The sequence below is a fragment of the Loa loa genome (assembly GCF_000183805.2).
Source record: "Loa loa unplaced genomic scaffold supercont3.164, whole genome shotgun sequence".
Classification (NCBI taxonomy): Eukaryota; Metazoa; Nematoda; class Chromadorea; order Rhabditida; family Onchocercidae; genus Loa; species Loa loa.
The window spans coordinates 5383-28473 of record NW_018108344.1 but is presented as its reverse complement, the minus strand read 5'-3'; the positions used below and the strand labels follow the sequence as shown (position 1 = coordinate 28473).

The 23091-nt window shown below is 29.6% G+C and overlaps 2 protein-coding genes across 2 annotated transcripts; one reads left to right on the top strand and one right to left on the bottom strand.

Annotated features, from left to right (window-relative positions):
* Nucleotides 1–7: 7 nt before the first annotated feature.
* On the bottom strand, nt 8–17357 carry LOAG_02677 (hypothetical protein; the record flags this gene model as incomplete). Its single annotated transcript, XM_020446082.1, has 37 exons — nt 17291–17357; nt 16522–16673; nt 16057–16194; nt 15452–15623; nt 15060–15268; nt 14733–14846; nt 14383–14526; nt 13852–14029; nt 12622–12735; nt 11719–11930; nt 10958–11074; nt 10455–10599; nt 10169–10360; nt 9788–9999; nt 9217–9459; nt 8937–9009; nt 8746–8840; nt 8144–8269; nt 7876–7955; nt 7513–7615; nt 6912–7028; nt 6314–6427; nt 5901–6036; nt 5665–5789; nt 5257–5409; nt 4958–5115; nt 4441–4654; nt 4053–4170; nt 3717–3895; nt 3333–3475; nt 3092–3191; nt 2875–2997; nt 2537–2650; nt 2157–2306; nt 1523–1660; nt 705–873; nt 8–93 (listed from the first exon to the last, which is right to left on the bottom strand). The coding sequence occupies exons 1-37, from the start codon at nt 17307–17309 to the stop codon at nt 8–10; spliced, it is 5175 nt and encodes a 1724-aa protein (XP_020303531.1). The 5' UTR covers nt 17310–17357.
* Nucleotides 17358–20808: 3451 nt separating this feature from the next.
* LOAG_02676 (hypothetical protein) lies at nt 20809–21820 on the top strand (the record flags this gene model as incomplete). Its single annotated transcript, XM_003138213.1, has 2 exons — nt 20809–20979; nt 21620–21820. The coding sequence occupies 2 exons, from the start codon at nt 20809–20811 to the stop codon at nt 21818–21820; spliced, it is 372 nt and encodes a 123-aa protein (XP_003138261.1).
* Nucleotides 21821–23091: the final 1271 nt, after the last annotated feature.

The following is a 23091-nucleotide window of genomic DNA, read 5'->3' as shown; positions in this document are numbered from 1 at the left end:
ATCATGATTATGTATAACGATGTAAACATGATATAGCTCGAGCAGTTGATAGGCGTACATCAATATCGTGATCTTTTAGTAGTAACATCAACCCTAAAAAATTATATATAAAACGGACATAGGAAATTGTCGTAACAGTTTTTTAACTTAAAACCGTTTTGCTGGATAGCAACTAACATTATAAGTAATTGGGTCGAAAAAGCTTGAAAACTTATTAAAGTAATTATTGAAGTATGAAAATTCCAACAAAATCTTTTCGTGCTCAAAAACTACCGAGAATTCAAGATGTAACTAATCGATACTTTCTCCTGCTTTCCTTAAGCATTTAAGTAAGCGGACTAATATTGTTATTACATTAAGCTTATCAAAATTCAAAATATTAAGAATTCCTAAAACATTCGATGTTCTGCAAAATTAAAATTTGTTCCATGTTTTCTAATTTAACAAAGAAAAAAAATTTTCGAACATGGTGCTTAGAATCAACTACAGCTTGAATTTAAAATAACTTAGAATTCATCACATGGAAAAAATAATATAAAGTAATGAAAGAAAAATACCATTATTCATTCAAATTAATCATTAAAAATAGGATTTTCCTTGATTCTACATTCGATTCTACTTTGATTCCACATCTACATTTAAAAATCAAATTCATATGAGGAAACTATTGTTCACTGCCCAGAATGCAAGAAAATAAAAATTACCTGCGAATATTAATTCTTTTGAAACAGTACTCCGTAATTCTGGTGTTAATTCTCCCAACAAATAACCCGTCATGTGAGCTGCGTTGGAACGGATACGAGATGATGTACTTTTGAAATAATTATTACAGCTCAAAGCAAAATAGTTGATGCGATCAGGAAATGAAAAAGCCTAAAAATGGATGCTTAATGATATTTGCCAACCTATAAAAAAATTTAATGTAAACAAAAAATGACTTTAATCTGTTCAACAAATAAATATTCCATATTACTACTACAAATCTTCGATAAATAACATAATTGTCTAGTTTGTAGAACAATTTAAATATTCAAAAAAAGTGGGTAATATCAGTGGAATATGATACACTTCTGCTTTCCTCGACGTATTCATATTTAATGTTTAGAACTCCTATTTAGTTCACCCGTTCATAGTATGCTTACATTACTTCAGTCGCTGTACTGCTATCAACTAACACTGACATTAAACGTCGAAACATTCTGTAGGTAAAAGATATAAGTTCTGTGTTAAACACAGAAAATCAAATCAGTAATTTGAATATGAACATAACAAAGGAATCAAAATTTTTTTGGAAAATTATCTCCAAAAACCTAAATATCTTTTACAAAAATATACAGCATCATATATTAAGGATAGGAGATCATCCGAAATCCGAATTTGATTACTCCCCATTGTTATTTTAGAAGCTACCATATATCAAACACAATTAATCAGACATCAATAACCAAATAGCCCACTGCACGGATAAGAGATATGGTTTATCGAAAGAAAAGCAATGTAAATGATAACAAAAATAACTTACTAATATTACACTGAATTGCTTTAAAAATTGACGATAATTACGGCATTGCTCATCGGTTTTCAAGTCGCGCTCAATTAACAATGTCAAACGATCGGAATTTAACAATGAACTTACTGTTACAAGGCATCGCGCACACATCTTAAACAAATATTTCTTTAAAGCAGAAGAAAATTTCTAATTTTAAATATTTTCGCAATGTTGTGTGGAAAAATACAATTTAAAGACTTTTACACTGTAAACTTGTGTAATTCACTCGCTTGAACATTACACAGAAAAATATGATAAAGCTAGTAGAAGTTAGCTAGCGAAGGTTAAGTACGCAAAATGCTAAAATAATCTATCAATCAAATAAGTTTAAAGACTAGTTTAATCAATTGCTACCGTGAAATTCTTTTGGTGAGGTATACGATGCTCATATCCTAAAACTGGCATTCTGATATCTTATCACAAATCACTAATGTTAGTGATAAATAATAAAAACATTAAGTAAAATGTAGGATAGTCTAAATCAATATTACAATGAATTCAACATCTCACAGGTAAAATAGTCTAGTCTGTCTCAATGAAAATTTCGTACATTCATTAATAAATTTTAAGAATTTAAAAACTTTGCGAGAAAAACTGAAAATGCTACCTGCTTAACTTGATCCTCCTCATCATTCAAATGCAAAACAATTGAAACAATATTTATAAGTAATTGTTCACGATATGCGTCATAACAACCCATACGTTGGCCTAATTCACCAAATAAACTGAATGATACAGCACGCAACGCACTGCTTTCCTAAAATTAATACAAGAATCAGTACAAGACTGATGGAATGGATGGTCAAAATCAAACGGCATAATTAATTGAAAAATTGATAGTCGATAAAAACGCTAGAAAAAAGATGAAAACTCGTTATAATTCAAATATTAACGTTATCAGCACTATAATATACAATTTCAAATAGATTTATCAAAAATTATGTGGAGATGAGCAGTATTCACAATGGAATAATGGAATTTGCATACTTTTTCAAAACATGGTCGTAATTTCAACAATACATTCGATAGTATATTCTCCAGATCTGTATTTGGCACACGTGTAGAAAGTTTATTCAGTGCGTTAACTGCTTCCATTGCAATCTGAAATAACATGCTTTGATAAAAGAAAAATTGTGGTCGGAAGAACATATATTCAGTTCCTAACAGTAAACGTTATACCATTCACAAATAGTCTAAGAATTCGTAAATATAACCGTAAGGAATCACACAAATAAAGATGATTCCTCAGAAAAACGAAAGAAGGAAAAAGTGCCAAATTCTGACGTTAAAAAATCAAAACGATCAGCAACAAAACAGTAACTAACCTCATCTCGACGATCACCACTATCATCTAACCCGGCCATTGCTGCCTGTATTGCATCCGATGAATATTTGTTTAAAATTGAATCACTACAGCACGCCAAATCACCAAGTCCCCGAACAGCTAACTTGAAATTGAAGGATTTCAAATAATATTTGTGTAAAAAATAAGCATACATTTTTTTATCATCCATTATTCTTATAAAAATTTCTAGAACTTACTTTTCGAATTTTTAAATTACGATCTTCCAGTGCTTTCATTAAGTTTGCAATTAGCGCCTCAAGAAGTTTATTATCGTCTTCTCCTTCTTCATCTGGACATCTGGAAAAGGAAATAAATTATACCTCAATATGGTACTAGTAATTAAGAAGCATTATGAGCTTATCAGAAAGCAATACTATCAACTGCAGAGAAATGATCCACAGATGTCCAAAAAGAAGATTATATGATATTGATGCACACCGTTTGGTTAAAGCAGATAAAACTGCTGTTGCAGCAATACGATATGCATCACTGGGAGACTGCATACGAGGTATCATCAACTTTACAAGTGGTCGTATCCATTCAGGACGATGTTCACTTAGTGAACGAGTTAAAACTGCTATCTGTAAAACGAGATAAACAATAAAAATATATTAACATTAAGCATTACAAAAAAACATCAATAACAAAATATTAATAACAAACAAAAAAGGGATACTCTGTTAGAATATAAAATTATTCTGATGAAAAGAATAACAATAAAATGAACATTAAAAAAAACAACAGATAACAAAAGATACCAATGTGCTGGTAATTTTTGGCACATGCTAAAAATTACGGAATTAATCCTGAGGACAAACTAACGCCGTTCGTAAAGTGCAACGTATCGACACAATCACTCCATGCACGTTCTGAATTCATTTTTTCAACGATAGCATCATCGAGTGTTCGAAGAAACAAACTTCGCAAAGCCTGTGATGCCAGAGCAGCCGGAGTGGATGACAGCCGACGCAATTCCGGAGTGATGATCAACGACTTTACTCCTGGACTTGTATATCGGAATTCAAAAAATAATAATAATGATAATGAGAAGAAAATGAAGATGAAAAAGTAATCAAGAAATATTAATAAACCGCATGAAGAAGTCATACATAGAAACGGTTGAGGATAACAGATTACGGAATTATTCGGAAATCTTACCATCTTTTTCCTTCATCAACACTGGATATTGAGTATCAACAACGGCTGCAAGAAACTGCAATAAGGCTGCTAAAATATTTGGAATTCGCTTGCACAGTTCCACTTCTGGTTCACCAGCCTGAAATATATGAACAAGAACCTATTCAATTTTTTTAAAAAATAATTGATGGAAAAATAATTATGAATTTGATGGCGTGTATGGGCAAAATTTAGTTATTCATTGATGGTAACTATGAAAGTCTCACTGCAGGGACCAAAAAACGACCTTTCACTATTAACGGAAGTGACAAAACGTGGAGTAAACTTAACACAACAATTTAATTGCATTTCATCAGACAACAGTTTATAACATGAGATTTTGAAAAGTGAAACGAAACGATAACGTTACCTTAATAATTTCTGCAATAGCTGCTGCTAATGTACAAACATCAGGTTTTACAATTTTCACTGATGATCCAGCACCAGTATCCAGAATTTCGAACGGTACCTCGGATGTTTCTGTTGAACCACATCCGGTTGTTATCAATTCCAACAAATAATCAGCAATTAAAGGAAAAAGAGAATGATCATGTGACATAGTATGCCACGCATCAATCAGTGATCTAAATGAAAAATAAATAAATGAATAAATAGCTTTTCTTGCCGAAAAGATCAAAAATGTTTTGGTATATCATAAGAAAGAAAAAGTAATGTCCAAGGCACTTTTAGCTGCAATTATTCAGCTTCAATTTACAAGTTGCAGACACAACAGTAAATGTAACTGTTTCAAACCTTTTTAGCTGGGATGATTTTATTCGCCTATTTGTCCTTCCTACTTAATATGAGCTCATCACTTTCATGCAGCCTTACTTTGAACTTTTTAAAAAATATAATATCTTTGGGATTCAAAGTTTTTGAATACTTACACAGAATAGGGTAATGGTCTAGCCAACATGACATCGATACACGCGTATAGCTGATGGTGCGCAAATGCTATCAAAGCTGCCAATAAATCGGTATAAGTTTGTACGCATGCATGTATATCCGGCAATTTATTTAATAATGTTGTGACTAATGTATCAGCCTACAAAATAAGATTCAACCTCTTGCTTGATCTTCAACAATTCGAATTTCAACTTAGTTTCAAAAATAATCAAAAATTAATCGCAACATCTTTAAAAGGAGTGGAAAAATGAATCAGACTCAAATGAAGTAAATAAGTTACCTCTGCAGAAAGAATATCGCCTCGATGTGTGAGCATACTAGTAAGTAATTGAGCAGCTGCTGAACTGACCTGACTTTGGCGATCACTTAGCATGCCAAACAAACCTGATACGTATGTTTGTATTTGAGATTGTGGCAGACGGCTATCAGTAATCTACAAAAAAAAAAGAAAAAAAGAGAAATGAAAAATTTTGTTAAATAAAAATTGGGGAATACAGAAATTTAACAGATAAAAGTCTTAAATTAAATAGGACCATGCCACGAGAAACCGCCTAGTAGGCAGTTTCTCTTTAGCTGCTCATCCGATATAATTTGAAAATGTAGTCTTTATATTTTGATACACTGTCGGATGTTTTTATATCCATATAAGCAGAAAAAGAACGTAACAGACAATCCATAGATTACTTACATCAGCCATAACTTTGACAGCTTTCCGTGAAAGCATTCCTTCCAGTTTACCCTCGTCACCAAGATACTCACTGATGAATACAGTTGGATCAAATAAGGTATTATCGACACTATCTCGGGCAAGACCTGAGACATAACTATAAATATCTTGGAATACGATCTATAATTAATATACAAATTAAGCAGCGATAATTGCCTCTTTTGAGCCGAAAAAAAGTTAGAATAACTTTAAAATACCTTTATAGACATGAGCTAGTCGGAATGTCCAGTAAACAGCACGCAATGCAGCATGACGAACAGCACATAATGAATCAGCAATTCGTGGTACCAGCCGAGCTAACAATGATGACATCGGGCCAAACTCACTTGCACGCTAAATACAAAAACCGAGCAAATCAAAAAAAAACTTGAAAAACAATTTAATTTTAAGACTACTTAAACATCATTTGTCTCATTAATCGTACATCATAATAAAAATGAAGTGACATAGGACTCGAACTATATCCCCTTCATTCGGCAATCATTATTAACGACACTAAGAGAAGTAATTCAAATTCCTGTTACTTTATTATATCGTAATACTTTGTCAAGCATCCTTAATGGTAAAAGAATTGAAAAAAAATTTACAACTGCACATATAAAGCACTTACACCCAACGCAAAATCTGCAGCATGCTCAAAATAAACCGTAAGCACGCGTAATGTAGCATTGACAGCCCGTAGACGTTCATGACCAGCAGCAGAGGCATAATACGGTTGAAAAAGCTGCAAAAACTACCAAAAACTAAAAAGAAAATTATTGATGTTTTTTTGAACACTCAAATACATGGAATCTGGGAAATGCACCAATTTTTCAGTTCGCCATAAAGTTTTAACTTTAAGTAAGAATGAAAAATTTTAAACTGCAGTTTCAATCATCTAACTTAAATTTCATTATTACTTATCTATCTTTGACCTCATATTTGAAATATCTCATCGTTTTTACTATTCTGTTCCAAAACAAAAAAACACATGACATCTTGGTCTTCATATGATACCAGTATGATTCTTACCATGAAGAACTGATTTTTTTATATAAGATTATAAGTTAAGAAAATCCTTTTTAAATCAGTAGCTTAGTTTACAACGATTGAAACAATAATTTGTTGCTCGCATTAACTCTAATTCCTATCATAAGGACTAAACTTGAGTCATTGGAATATTTCGAATATAGAATTTTGTGCGAATACAAAACAGGCATCAAACACACCTTCAGCAAATGTGTAACGGTTCCGACAGTAGCTTTTTTCTTGATTATTTGCTCAATTGCAGCATGATACTGATTTACTGTAGCCTCCATCATTGTTGAACTTTCATCATCATCAATCTACAAGTCAGTTCGTTTTATGCAAACACTTTTTCACGCCGCAATTTAATCTAAAATTATGTTTTTTTTTTCGTTTCCTTGGAAAAATCAAAGACAATCGACGAAAAATTTACGTCTAAGCACTAGAAAAGAGATAGCTTAACACCGCTTTGAAACTACAAGAATTTCCGAAAATAAAATCGTTGGAGAAAACATATGAGACACTGCCGGTTTTGAAATCCGCTAATAATGTGAAGTCTTTTATAATTTTAATTTAATTCAGTAATTAAAAGAGCCTTATTTCTATGTTTTGCTGTATATATTAAAATGAATATACAATTCTTCACATAAAACATACAAGTATCATTTTATTTAGCAAAAAAAGGACAAAAAGAATAACCACCAAGATACCGACTATATTTTCCTTTTTTTTTTTTTTTAAATCAGTAGCTTTTCTACAAATACAAGTTCAAATTCCTGTTAAACTAAAGCCAAAAAAGCTAACAGTTTTCAAGCCACTTCGTTCACGGCATAAAGGAAACGTATGATTTGTTAGAACATAACTAATTTGCCAAATATCATCATCAGATATAGTTGGATCCAACGCACTGAAATAATAACATTCAGGAAAAATGCCACTCTTCATATCTTACAAAGAAAAAAAAAAATCCAATTTTCAGCAACAATCATTCTAATCTTTATTATTGAAGAATAGATTATTTTTTCAGCAATGTTCAATGAAATGCAACACTTGCAAAACTAGAATCCTTCCCTGAGAACAATAACTACCGACAATATAATCAGTTGCAAAGTAAAGTCATTAGATAGATTCTGAACACTGTCAAGAAAAAATGAGACTGCAACTAACACCAAAGCAGCAACTGCTTTACCAGCAAGTAGCCTTACGGAATTCGATAAAGTTTCTGGTGATTCGGATTCAATATAGTCCTAAAGTCAAAAAGTTATGAGAAAGGAACTGTGATTGAAGAAAATCAAAAAGAATTAGATCTTTGTAAAAAGTTCTTGAAATAAGTTCGACAGAATATTGTAAAATATTTTTGCATACTTTGTTCATGTGCACATATGATAGTTACAGCAGGAACTGAAAGGATGAGAAATAAAAGGAAATTACAAACTTTAATATGATTCAAAAGTTCTGTACGACATTCCAAATGATATTCAGTTACGAGATGCGCCGGGCTCACCGAGACCGCAACCAAATATATTGTTTCCAACAAAGCTTCTCGAACAATCACTTCCTGCTAAAAATTATTTTATGTATATTCTATTGTTACTTATTTACAGCAAACTGGCATTTCTTTTCATCTCTCACTATTTCCTCTACTTTAAAAAAAAAAAATCACACTTCATCCTGACTCTCTGATCACCTAGCACAACGATGGCGTCGAGTTTTTTTTACGTTTCTCTTGAACAAGTGATAAAATCCGACCATGACTATCTGTGCCACACGGCAACAACTTGTTGTTAGAATTCAAAAATTTAGAATTCAAAAATTTTCAGCCGTCAAATGGTTTAAAGAAATCTTAACGCATTAATTAATTGGATTATCAGCAGCTGTGGTCATTTAACCCTTATTAATCACCATTTTAAAATTAAACCTAATTCATGAAAAAACATTGCTAATCTGAATTAAAAAAAGTAATCTCCGAGGGAATCAATTATAGAAAAGAATCCTTGCATAATTAAGCCTACGTTTGGTGAACAAAAAAAATCTAACCTTTGGATTTTCCAAATATTGTCGTAAAAATACTAGTACAGTTTGCTCCAATCTTTGTGTGACTACATCTACTGGACAGTAATAAACTACATGGCCTGAAAAATTTCATTTTCATGACAAAAAGCATACTGCGTTTTTTGTTCAAATTTCGTTCGCTTTTAAAAATTTTTCAGATAAAAAAAAAGCCATACCGTAGCTAAGCATGATGGTAGCACGTAAATTAATCATTTCCTGATCACTGTATTGTTTGTATGGCATAGCATCCTGAACTTATACCGAAATTTTTAAAATTCAATATTCTAAATCACGAGAAAAAGAACAAAAATTTAAAATTATCCATATATTCCAACGAAAGACACGACCAATGTGAAACAAATATAGTTTCCAAAAAGATTTTGAGAAAAAAGTGAACTAAACTGGTCATTTTTCTTATCAATATATTATTTATAAAGAATCTGAAAAATTTATCACCTTAATAAATCCAAATAAACCGGAACTTTTCTTTAAATTCTCCCATTTGGCAACATTTTCCAATTCTGTGAGCACCAAATCGGTATGCGTAGTAGCGCAATAACCAATCGCTTGAGCACAACCTGTGCGTTCGGCTTGTTGCGCATGTAGTGTTGAACGGAATAACAAAATAAGATGATCAACAACAAAACTTGTGTTTGTTAACAGTGCCAAGGCACCACCGAGACATCGCATCAGAAATGCCTGATAATCGACAGTTACTTCGAATATTAACCAAAAAAGATTTGGAGCATTGATCATTTACGATTTGTTGTACAGTTATGTTGTTACGCTAACCGTAAGTTCAGAAAAGTGCTCGCAATGTCATGACAGTTACTTTGACCATAAATTATTAAACCTATATTAATTAAACCAATACAGTTTGTATGGTAAAACACCTTACTCGGATAATCGACAAAGAGTAAAAGTCACTTACTCAAGTAATATCTATGCAAGAAGAGATGGTCATTCAATGGATAGATAGGAAGTTCGGTTTTTTTTTTTTCTTTCAAATATGCACAAAAATACTAACTTTTTCTTCAGGTGCATCAACATATAAACTGAACTGTTTCCCCATAGCAGCTGCAAATGCACATCGCCATTCACCATCGTTTACATTTCTTACACAGAGATCTAATAAATCAAGTATGTGTGTATGCCATCGTGCAATACGTGCAAGACGAAGCTCGCAAACTGCACTACCTCCTTCCATCGTATTGTTTAGGCTACCTGGCGGTGACAAACCTGAAATTAACAAGGCAAAACTAGAAATCAAAAAGGTAAAGCAAAAATGAATTTGAAAATTTAGAAATCTCTTAGTTTCATAAAATATTCCCCAAGTTTTTTTTCCCTACAATTGAAAACATCGACTGCCTCAAAAGCAAGATGAAATTTAAATACATAAGGAACCCACCTTTCAATACAACAAGCAATTCATCACAACTTTTTGGTAAAACATCTCGGAGCGAATTATGAAACCATGGAGCAAGAACACTTAATAGTCGTAAAGCTTCTGTAGCTCGTTTTGAAAGTACGAAATTAAGTGGTGCATTATTCGTGCATGTTATAAGTCGTGAAAATACTTGAAGATTCCCAGCAACGTGTGCTGAAAGAATGTTAGCTATTACAGTGATGATGTCAGTTTTCCATAATTCCGGCGACTCATTTTTTTTATTGAAAATATGTTATTTTGTACTTACGGCTATCAAAACCCTTCTCAAAATCGGGTTTTCCTCCTGCTTCGATCGTTCGTTCAGCAAGAATCCTGATACACTTGAAGATATCCGTCAATGCTATGTTATATTCTTGAGCGCAAATAAATTCGAATAAGTATGGCCAAAGTAACTGGAATAAGATCCATTATTTTTTCGAAAAAACATTTCTAATATTAAAAATTGAATTATAAGAAAGAAAAATCATTTACAAGAAAGGAATGAAGTGATTTTTCTAAAGAATGAAACCTTCAATACTAAAAAAACAATCCATTGTATTTAGTCCCTACACCATTCCGAATGCGAGGAGCACCTTATCAGTCATGCATGATATGGGTAGATATATTGAAAAAATACCTTGCTCGCTATTAAAAGCATAAAACCTTTAATATGCTGATAGAATGCACATTGCAGAGTACTTAGAATATAATTTAATTGCACCTTAAAGTTTATTGCTCTTTATTATTACCATAGAAATTTAATGAACTAACACTATGAGCTGTTGAAGATGTTTTTGCTATCGTTTGCAATGCTTGTCCACACTGTGCTCGTAAATGTGCCGCACTATCTGCTGCTTCTATTTCTGACGAGAAGAACGTCTTCCTAGCCTGAAAATTATTATCAATGCATTATTGTTAGGAGTGAAAATTCTTTTGCAAATTTAAAATATAATTCCTATCAATCATTGAAAAATTCTTTATGCACATAATGGCGGAAACGCCTTAACACATCGCACCGTTCATTTCTTCCCTCCCTGCTTTCTCTCTTCTTCAATATTTCAGAAATATATCGACTCTTAATATTTCAATTGCATCTTTTTCACTTTCTTCTTAATCGATTATTATTGCAATCAAGTAATATTACCTGAGTTAAATTTAAAGCAATGTGAGCGTTGTGCATTATCTACATTAGTTTATTTGCCATAGCTTAACCTTAAAACGCATAAAGAACAGGAACTTAGAAAAATTGCACAGCAGCTAAATCCTATCAAATAGTCTTTATCTTTAGTGCAAAACTGAGTTTTGCAAAGAAAACAGGGGATTCTTCAGTTACAAGTTAGACTTTTTGACAGGATGAACCTCCGCCGCAACATTTGAAAGAATTTATTGCCTTATACGTTCCAAACCTCAGGAAATCGCCTAGAAGAAACAATCTTTTTTTTTTTCTTTTTCAAATAATGACAAAAAGACTAAAACTACAGGTAATTATATAAGTAAATTATGTGTGGAAGAGATGAAGTATTAAAATTTACCGTTTCACCTTCTTGAACGATAAGATTCTTTACCAAGAATACAATCACATTATTACCACCTTCCGCATCTATATATTCATGATCAGCTAATGCCACACACAATTGACACATTGCTTTTTTGACTCGAATACTTAGCAATCCTTCACTACCCGCAAGTAACATTGGCTTTAAACCAAGGATTACCAGTGAACGTTTATCTTCCACATACGGCCCTGCATTTAAGTCCAATTTTGTTTAATCAAATGTAAAACACTGTACAGGAATTCTGTAAATATGATGTTAAAAATCATTCCTCTACCATGTAAAAACTAATTCCATGAAATAATTCCAACGACGAATTCAGCCAATTTCATTGTTTTACTTTTGCGTAAAATGTTTCCAGCCATCTTAAGTGGATAAATTGCATCTGCATTAAAAGATGCATATAAGTCAAACATCTTCACAATTCTGGTATTCTCCGGTACATTTATCAAAACAACTACACATTACTTGGTGAGGAAATCATCCCATATATTTAAAGTAACAATCTTTCAATTAAGTATCTCATCTATAGAGCTAAGGATGTTAATTAATCACAACTCAGCTATATAGGACGCTCGTTAAAAGCAATCAATTTAATTATTTTAATATATAATATATAGGAGAAATATATAGGAGAAATATATTTTAAAAAAAAGAGAGAAATATATTTTAATATATAGGAGAAATTTATTCAGCAGTAAATCAAACGCATTTAGCTAGATGTTGTTTTACTTTTTCTTAATCTATCCGTCTTGTCACTCATTGCAAAAATAAGAATAAAGCACTGTAATAGCCTAAATTATGTCGTTTTATTGAATGATCATCAAAAATACCAATAGGTTAAGGCAATCAAAAAATATATTGGTAAATTACTAAAATTACCGGCTGAATTTAAAAGATGTCTGAGAACATTGATAGCACCCAGCTTTGAACTATCCTGCGCATTTTGCATTTTGTGCAGTAAGTAATATACTATTTTATCGGCAAAACGTGTTGCTGAAAATATACAAAACAAATGTATAAAAATTGGAAATATACATAGCTAAGCCAAGCAAAAGATGAGCATGCAATTTAAATTTGGAGAAAAAAAAGGTAAACGATAAAAATTGCTGAGCACTTTAGACTGAAATTTTTGTTTTTCTAACACATGATTTTGATTTTTATTTTACATATGCAAACGAAGGATTTACTGGATTGAAAATTCCGGAAAAAAAATGCTAAATTCTTTGTAAAATTTCCCTTTCTAATTATTTGATAATGGTTAGGGATGAAAAATCAAATAAATGCAAAGGAAATAAGATGCAAAAAGGAATGAATGTGAAAAGTTAAAACTTTTCGTAGGGGTGGCTACTTACAGAACAGTAATGGACCGAGCTGGAATAGGGCGCGCCCATCCATATAATGGGGATATGATTCTAGAAATGAACTATCAAAGCAGAGCTACCACATATGTTACATGGCACATTAACAAATAAGAACAATAGTGATAAGGAAGGAATTTCATTGAACATATTTAAATAATTAGTGCAGAAATGTCAGGGGAATTTAACGTATTTTGTAATAAATTATTGGTGATTTAATTATTTCCTGCTCAACTTCAATAGTCTCCTCTGTTTCAGTGATAACTTCCAGTGTAAATTACTTGCCTTATCCTATGCAGGTACTATCAGAAAATTTAGAACGCATATCACAGCGTTAACTATTAAATGAAAATCGTTTTAAATTATCTCTCCCAATTCACATTAAAATTTAGTGTGAAAATGAAAGAGTGAAAATCACTTTGAAAAATTTAGTGGAAATCTGATCTGGTTTGGGGAGTTTGTTAGAACTTTTACTTCAGATTTGTAAAATGACAAGCAATTTCAATGCAGCATGGTAATAATGTTTCGTGAGATTTAAAAAATATGAACGGATGGATAGGACGCCGCAAACCATTAAAAAGGAAAAAAAACGCTCAAAACATAAAAATATTGTATAACGAATGCTTAACGACAGATTATTAAAAACAAAAGCAGCAAGAAGTTAATTAAATTTAAGGATTAGAATCAAATTATAGCAAAATTTGTCTGTAATGTCGTATTAAAGTGAAAAATGGACATAACAATGTCTAACCAGCGACATGAAAGCAACGAAATGCTTCGCTTTGATTACGCATTGAAATGTTTGAAGCGACAGTTTGCTCAGCAACGGAATATACCAATGGGAATAACACATTCAAGATATCTTCCAAATATGCATCTAACGGACAGTTTTCATCGGCACATGCCGATTCCAGAAAACGACATAAACCCTGTAGAAAGATCGAGGAATGTCGTAAAAAAATAAGAATGTAGTAAATGGGGAGGATGCAAATGGAAGTGGAGACAGAGAAATTTGTGGAATTAAATAAGAAGCTGACAAATTTGAGAAATGTGAACAATATTTTTACGCAAATGTTTCGATTGTTCGACCATATCCTTAAAAGAGAGAACTGCAATGCTACATAATAAAGCAGGCGATAATTCAAAGGATGGGACTGGAGAAAAAATCGTGATACTTCATATTTAGATCACAAGCAATTCTTATCCTATTAGGTGATAGCACTCAATTTACAAAAAAAAAAAAGAAAAAAAAGTAGAAAATTAAACGAAGGAAACCAAATACCTGTGTTACAAGGTGCTGATCAGTGTTAATCTTCCGATGTAAGTTCAAAAGCATTGGTATTAGCCTTCTCATTTCATCTACTAAACGTTTTGGAGAAATCATAAGGCATAATTCTCCTATACAATTAGCAGCTTCGCCCCGAACCTAAGTTTAGAAATTCGTGGAGCATCACAAAATACAATAAACAGTTCTTTATAAGAAAATATTGAAATTTTATAGGACACCATTATTTGTAACTACCAATTTAGTTATTTAATAATCGAATATAATAGCATGAAGTATAAAAACCATCTTGACAAGCTTTTTTTTGTTTTCAGCAAAAAAATTTATTCCTCAAAAGTGAGAAATACCTTTATGTCTTTAGCACTTAACCAACTGAATACTGGTTCATAAGCCAATTCCATTTGATCAGCATAATTTTTCTGCACAATTTTTGGTTCACCACATGCTTGAGCTTTAGATTCCTTGAAAACAACACAATCAAAATAAAAAAACTTATAAATTATTTGGTACATGGCATTTATATCCCCTTTGAATGTAATTCGATAAAATCGATGAATGCCTGCTCTGTAGCTTAGAACTACCACAACATGACGATAAAAGATTTAGATTTACGTTTATCAAGGAAATATATCAGAGATTTTTCCATGTCCGTTATTTCATGTGTAAGACATTACCCGTTCACTTTGAACACAGTCATCACTGCCACTATTATCATCACATTCAGTTTTTGTGACAGCTGAGACAGAAACATATTCACGAACTGATTCACAAAATGCTCGTAAAGCATGTGCCCAAGCGTATCGATAGATATCGGTTTTAATGTGAGGCAAAACCGAAATCACACGAGATAGGATATCCGTCAGGAATGGCACAAATCCGACTGCTGTAAAAGTGCTTCGAATACATTACTAATATATAATTTAATTCGCTGAAGTATCAAGAAAAATCTTCCGAAAAATATAATGAGAACGAAAAAAAACGAGAGATTTCAATGGGTTAATATGGATTACAACTAAATGAAAATGGAAATAAAAAACTGAATTCATATTCCTTGATGCATATTCACCATTATGTTCAGCGACATTTGCTAGTGTTAAAACGATATATCGATGAGGAGACGAAATTTGACCCGGTGGAAATTTCTGAAGTAATGCTTCCATTACATGTCCAACAAATCGACTTCTCTTTGCCAGAGTAACCAAAACATTGCAAGCAGCTTGTGGCCAGTCATCACTTTCCTGTATAATTGGAATTTGTATCCATAAAACCACGTAATATAATACAACGGAAAAGGTACTTGGTAACTCATTAAGTACAAGATAATTTAACCTAAATTAAGAATTAAGTTTTACTACACTTTCCGACGTGTCACGATATTTGTACTAAGGACAAGCTCAGAAGTAACCTTACAATTGCGGAAACCACATAAGTGAAGTGAACAACAATATGTTAATTAGATTTAATCACCTGCTATAAGGAAAGAAATGTCTAACAGCATTATGTTATTATATAAATAAAAACTTCATATAAGAAAAGCAAAAAATTCAGATCCTGATTTCGCTGGTAATGTTTGAGGAAAATTAAATTTACAATTTTACCATAATTTTGAAGATGGCAGTAATTTTTCAAATAAATAACAATCAGTTCTTAGAAAATAATTCCGAAACATACCTTAGAGAGCGTCATTTCCTGTGTGGCAAGATTTATTATCAGCAATGCCTGTTGCTCATCTAAATCTTGTGGCGTTTGATTATGCTCAAGAACTCGATTTACTGTCGACAATACAAAAGCTCTATTTTGTCCTGTGAGCTGAAAATTGAAGAATGGAACAAAATTTGAGCTTTAAATTAAAGAATGAATTAAAAATCAAAATTTGAGAATGGATCAAAATCAATGAACAATCAAACAGTAAAAAATAGTAAATAAGCAGAGAGTATTTTTCACATTAGTAATTTGAAAATGATTAGTTATGCATATAAACACTAAATACAAGTTCTGAGCCATATAAATTTATCGAAACACTAAAGCATTTTAAAAGAAATTGACGGAATGAAGAAGTGATAGCATGCTCAAGTAATCTCGAAAAAACGTTGAGAAGTAAATATAACTCAAATTTGAAATAAAAATTATACATACCTTACTATGTTGCATCAAGAAAGTATATGCAGCGGAAAGGAAAATCGTAGGTTGTTCGATACCAATTTTACTTAGTGATTCGGCGACATCTTCACGAGCTCCTTCTCCGCTGCTTAGTGTCACCGCACAATCAAACATCGCCATTATCAAATCTAAAAAAGCATATCCAATTAAAGGATTGAATGCTATGCCACTTACAGATTTCATATGGTAAAAATTAATAATTTAAATAGTGAAGTTATATAAACAAACAAGTGGTTAAGTAAATAGTAAAAAAGAATAAACAATAGACAATTAATCAATTCTAAATAACAAATAATAGTAAGTATAAGTAACTAATATATAGGCGAATGATCAAGGATAACAGATCCACAATAAGTAAGGCACCACTAAATGAAAAAAGAAAAAAAAAGCAAACAAAAAACGAGATACAAATAAACGAATAAAAGTGGTCAGTATTACTGATAAAAGAGTTAAAAAGTAAATAGCAATTAATGATATATTACTAGGAATTTAAAAAATACATATATATATAACTAGGAATTAATTAAATAAAACAGAAAATAGTGATAGATGAAGGGATGAGTCAGCATGATGTTTGAAATAGATAAACAAATTATAAATGAAGAAATCTGCAAGAGAGTTCGTATCTCTTTCTCACACAAATTTACACATTTATTTACAATTTATTTACGGAGGGGATGATAAAACTGATGAATTAATTTTACAAATTTCATTAATATTATTATAAAATATTTAGAAAAATCACCTTCCAAACTTTGAACCATTTTATATCCTTCACCAATTATTCCTTTCTATTATCAAAATACCTGTAAGAGAGAAGAAAAATGACTTCCTTTTTTTTTTAAAAAGAAAAAAATTCATTACACAAATCAAAAAATACTATTAAAATATACCAAAACACGAAAATTCATTCTCGAAAATCTATCACTTTTTTCTCCTATCCAGCTAATTTCCTCAGAAGGATTTCTATTCTATTTCCTTATAAATTCGCAATATTTACATAATCGTTGTAATTTCAGAGTATTGAACTACTATCACAACAGTCTTAGTAAATTGATAATAAAAATTTCAAATAACTTATTCATGAACAAATATTTCATTTCACTACCATATTTTGGTAGTGATATGATCATATCAGAATGAATCATTCCTGATAGAGAAATCGATCAATGGAAATATTCAACCTAACCAATCTAATCAGCAAAAGTAATTCCAACCCAATCAGTGAAAGTAATTGTTTATCCATTATTACTTGAATATATACATATAATATTTCAGTTAATTTGTACGGAAATTAAGTTATGAAAATTTAAATCAAAAATTTTGCTTTTTTTTCTCATTCACTTCATTTATTTTCAAATCATTTGATAATCATAATTTTTCGAAAATAGCATAATTTTTTAATTCATTATATCTCTACCACTCTCAATCTCTGTCACAACAAGAAAATACTACTATTTCACCATTTTTTTTCAGTTACTTTTACATCTGTATACTTATACTCCAACATATGCACTTTTTCTTTCTTCTCCACTCAAACTCTGAATCATTCTCTCGTAATTTTTCTCAGTTTCTAATATGATGAACGTATCTTTACTGTCCCATTCACTCCCTCTCATCTCTTCAATTTTTGCGCAATTTTGTTTTATCTCAGACGTGTAGTCCTTGCTCTTTCCAAATCCTAGCGATCTCTGATTCTACAAAAGAAAGAAAAAATGACCCCAACCCTTCTATGAAGTAACTTCCTGTCAACCTCTCAATAAAACCGGTACTACAGCTTGACGATCAGAGAGATATACAGTGAACGAGCGAGCAATTTATGAAAATGTTAATCCTATGTAAGTATATTGAAACAAAGCAATCACCAAAATTTTCTTGTTACGTGATTTACGTTGGGTCATTCATGATTTATTCGTCATCATTGACAACTACAAATGATACCACATGCTTACTGTTTGAAATCAAAGTTACATTTTAAAATTTAGTCTTTTTTCATGCAGCAAATTTTGGTAAGAAAAGGGTCACGTACGTCATTTTTAAGTTATTTTGTAAATTTTTTCTTTTTTTTGCCCTTCGCGTACGCTTTTGTGAAAATATATGATGAATTCAAAAATGACTCAAAGAAATCACTAACGAATTTTTTATTTTCTAAATTTCTTTTTTAAAATGGAAAAGAAATACATTTCGATTCATTTTCTCTGTAAACATTTCAATTTGTAACAATTTGTAATTCTGATTGTATAACTTACATATGATGGTGATGTAAGTTAAATATAGTGATAACATAGGCCAAATATAATGGCAACGTAAGCCATATCTAGTGATAACATAGGCTGATAACGTAAGTGAAATATAGTGATTAGTGTAATTTGCCTTTCTGATTTCAGCTTCATATTCCTTCGTCTTTTTTTTTTTTGTTTTTTTTTCGTAAATAATCAAATTGTATGCTGCAACAAACTGTCTGATGCTTAATTGGATAAATCATATTTTTACTTAATTTAATTACGAAACAAAAAGAAAAAAACGAAATAAATTAATTACTAGCAAAATTCAATTAATTAAAAATTAAAAATTTCTTAATGTTAATTAATTTGCTTCTTCATACTTTTTCCCCCTCCCCCCCTCTCCTTCCAAAACAAAATGAATGATAAAAAGAGTATGTTTAAGAGAAGAAAAAAAAAAGATATAGTTCCAAATTTTTAGATTAAAAATTTTCTAAAATGTTAAAATAAACTTTAAAAAAATTTCATCCTTCCATTATTTTCATCTTTGCTATTATTTGTTTTAAGCAAAAAACAGAAGGAAAAAAAAAAAAGAAAGGCGAAGTAACATTTATTGCTATCAAACATTTGGTTTTTTCAATTTTCATCATATATTCATATTTTCATCATTCAATTAGATGCTATACTTTGGAAAATTTGTTGAATTTTTATTTTTGTTATTCACTAATCAATTTTATCACAAAAAAAAAAAAAAAAAGAAAAGAAACTGTCATTTGTCAATGAAAAAAAAAGGAAATGATTTCAAAAAAAAAAAAGAAAAAAAATTCATTAATTATTGGACATTTTAAATTAAATTATTTAATTCATTCACATATTAAACAGGATGAGTAAAGTAACTTTTCTGGATCTATTATATATTCCGCAATAATATTTGCTAATTAAAAAAAAAAAAAATTGCATGAATGATATTTCTTTATGACTTTGATTTCGTATTAAATTTCTGATTAAATTAGACTAAAATTAAACCAGAATTGTTTGTCGAGAATAATTAGATTGGATAAAATTTCAAATTAAATTAATGTATTTGTAATTATAAGTTTTGGTCTTTAAATATTTTCAGATAGTTTATCTTTCGTTATTTTTTTCTTTATTAACTTTTTAATGAAAAATACATTTGCAAAAAATTATTGGTATTTTTGATATTATGATTGGTATTTTTCGAGTTTTTAATTTTAAATTTTATGAAACAAAAAATTTTCAACGCTGGTTGAACAAGAATTTATTTAACAAAATGATTCGTCCTTCATTATTTATAAATTTTAGTTTAATTTGTTAATTATATATGTTCTAATTAGCACAACTACTGCATCGCATTAATTAATTGCGCGATTATTATTTATAATCTAAATATCTAAATGCTTAGAAATGAACAATTAATAGAAATGGATTTGTTATGTATTTTGAATTAATTAAATAATATTAAAGTATTTGAAATGAAATGTGTCAAAGATGGAATAAGGAAATGTAGAAAAATGGGGAGGAACAGATGGATGAAAGGTAATAATGAATGTTTAATTAATTAACTGATCGGATAGATGAATTTATTGATTGGAACAAGTTTTCATATTTTATGCCAAACCATCATTATTCATTTCATTTTCGTGTCATTAACATTTTGTTTCTAAGATAAAATTGTCATTAATCTTTATCAATTATCAAATATGGTTTGGATGATTTATATTTTTAACTTTAAAAGTTGTTCAAATTTGACAATATTTTCACTTATTAGTTAAATTAAACATGGAGGTAATTAAATTTAATTGATTTGTTAGTAATAATTTTTGCTATTTTAGTAAGTGAAAAAGTTAGAGCTTTTTTTTTCATTAATTTTTATTAAAAGGTAAACAATAAAATTTCAAGTGATTGTAAAAATTCATTGTTTATTGATAATTTCGAAAAAAAAAAGAAAATATATTTCATCTTTTTAATAGTTTTTTTTCAAGTTTTTCAGTAGTTAGGTGAAAATAAAAGTGTTGAAATAATGATTGGCATAGTTTTGGTGACACTTTTGACATTATACATAATGGGAATTGAAATGGTTCTTGCAACAACTTGTCATTTTTCCCGACCTGATCGGATAAGTCCAACCGGTTGGATTGATGTGATCGATGAATGTAAGGGAAAAGCAAAGGATGCGATTTGTTTTTCAGGCGTAAGTTTTGCTAATTTCAGGTTTATTATATGCAAAGGTTATTGAAGGAAATAAATAAATTCAGAAAAAAAAAAGTGAAAAATTATTAAAATTGTATACAAATGTAAAATTTTTATTTTAATTTCTTTTTTTTTCAGAAAAAATAGTAAAATTTATGGAACAATATTAATTATGAAATTAATTAAAATGTGATAAAATTTGAAGAATTTTATGAATTAATGTAAATTTAATGAAAAAAATGAGCAAAATTCATTTATTTATGAATTTTTTTATTTTTATTTAAGCTAAATTTATTATACAAAATTTTTCTTATTTTCTTGTTTACTATAAAATTTACTTTTTAAAATTGAATTATGAAATTTCGATTTTTTACTTTTCAAGTACAACCCACGAATAACATATTATCATAAAACTATTGGTTGGTGGCGAGTATTACATAGTGAGAATGAATGCTTCACCCAACAATATGTTAGCTTTTTTTTTTTTTTATAATTTTTACAGATTTTGATTTCAAAAACTACATTTTGCAAAATTTCATAAATTAATTTAAAATTTCAAATAATCATTTTACTATTTAGAATGTAATTCTAATTTATTTCAGTAATATTAATTGGTAAGCTAATATTAGCTTAATTTTTAGTTGCGCAAAAAATTGGCTTGTAAAAGTGATCAAGAAATACCAGCGGAAGGTTGCTATCGTGATAAAAAACACTACAGAAAATTTTTCCTTTGTTGGTGCACCGGGTCAAAGTGCAATACACGAGAGAAGATAACAGAAATTTACAAAAAAATGAATACAATGTTTGTTGAAGGTGGTGATTGTAAACCATTTAAATTATGATTGAAATTTAAATTTGGAACAAAATTTATTCAATTATTTGCTAAAAATAGATTGTGAATGAAAATTTTTCCAATTAAAAAAACAAATAAAAACATTTTTTTTTTAAATTTGCTAGCTAAAATAATTAATGTATGGAATGAAAAATTGTAGCATAAAATTTGAAAAATTTGCTATGCATGCAAAATTGTTTATTGAATAGAGTTTGATTTGAATAAATTTTAATTTAAATTTTAAAATATTGAATGTTAATTGATTAAAAAGTTGAATAAATTTATTGCAAAGGAAATGAAAACAAAATTTTTCTTAAAATATTTTTGGATGAAGTAAGGAGGCAAAATAAAAATAAATAAACAAATAAATAAATAAATGAATGAATATATGTATGTAAATTATATCTACATATTTATTTATTTATTTATTTATTTATATTAATATAACCACACATAACTTTCAATACGTTCTAAATTCTTTTTTTTTTTTTTATTTTCAGGAAAGAATATTTCAATTCTGAATTTTTCGCATTTTTTTTTTTCTAAATTATTTGAATAATTTATAGCAGAAAAAGGATTTAAAAGCTAAATTTCATGAAGTAGGGAAAAAAACGAAAAATATTACCTGTTAAATTGAAAGATTGCATGAGATATGATAATTTTAAATGAAATTAATTCAATCATTTTTTTAAATTATTGGTTGAAAAATTTTAAAATATTTATTGTACATTCATATTAACGATTTATTGTATAGTCGTATAATCCATTCATGTTACTAATTATAATTAAAATAAAATCTGAATCCGTTTCCTTTTTTCTTTTCTCATACATTAGATTGCAACAATAATAATAAATAAGTATGAAAGAAATTTCGAACTCAAAAATAGAAATATCGGAATTAAAAAAAAAAAATTTCTTCAAATGAATGATTTTAGAAATCATTAAATGATTTTAGAAATCATTAAATGATTTTAGAATAATCAGTTATTGTTCATCAAAAATTACAATACCTTTACTGTTATCTAATTACTCATGCAATTAATTTATCTAATTACTCATATAATTAATTCAATATTTTAATTCGCCATTTCTCTTTCTGTACACTAATTTTTTTTNTTTTTTTTAATACAACAACAGATAGCAATTATTTTAGTTTTAAAACGAAATAAATAATAAACTATAATAAAACACAACTGACTATTGCTTTGCTTAAATTCTCATATCTACCATCGTATAGTAAAATAATTGAATTAAATTAATTCAATATTTCCATCCTTAATT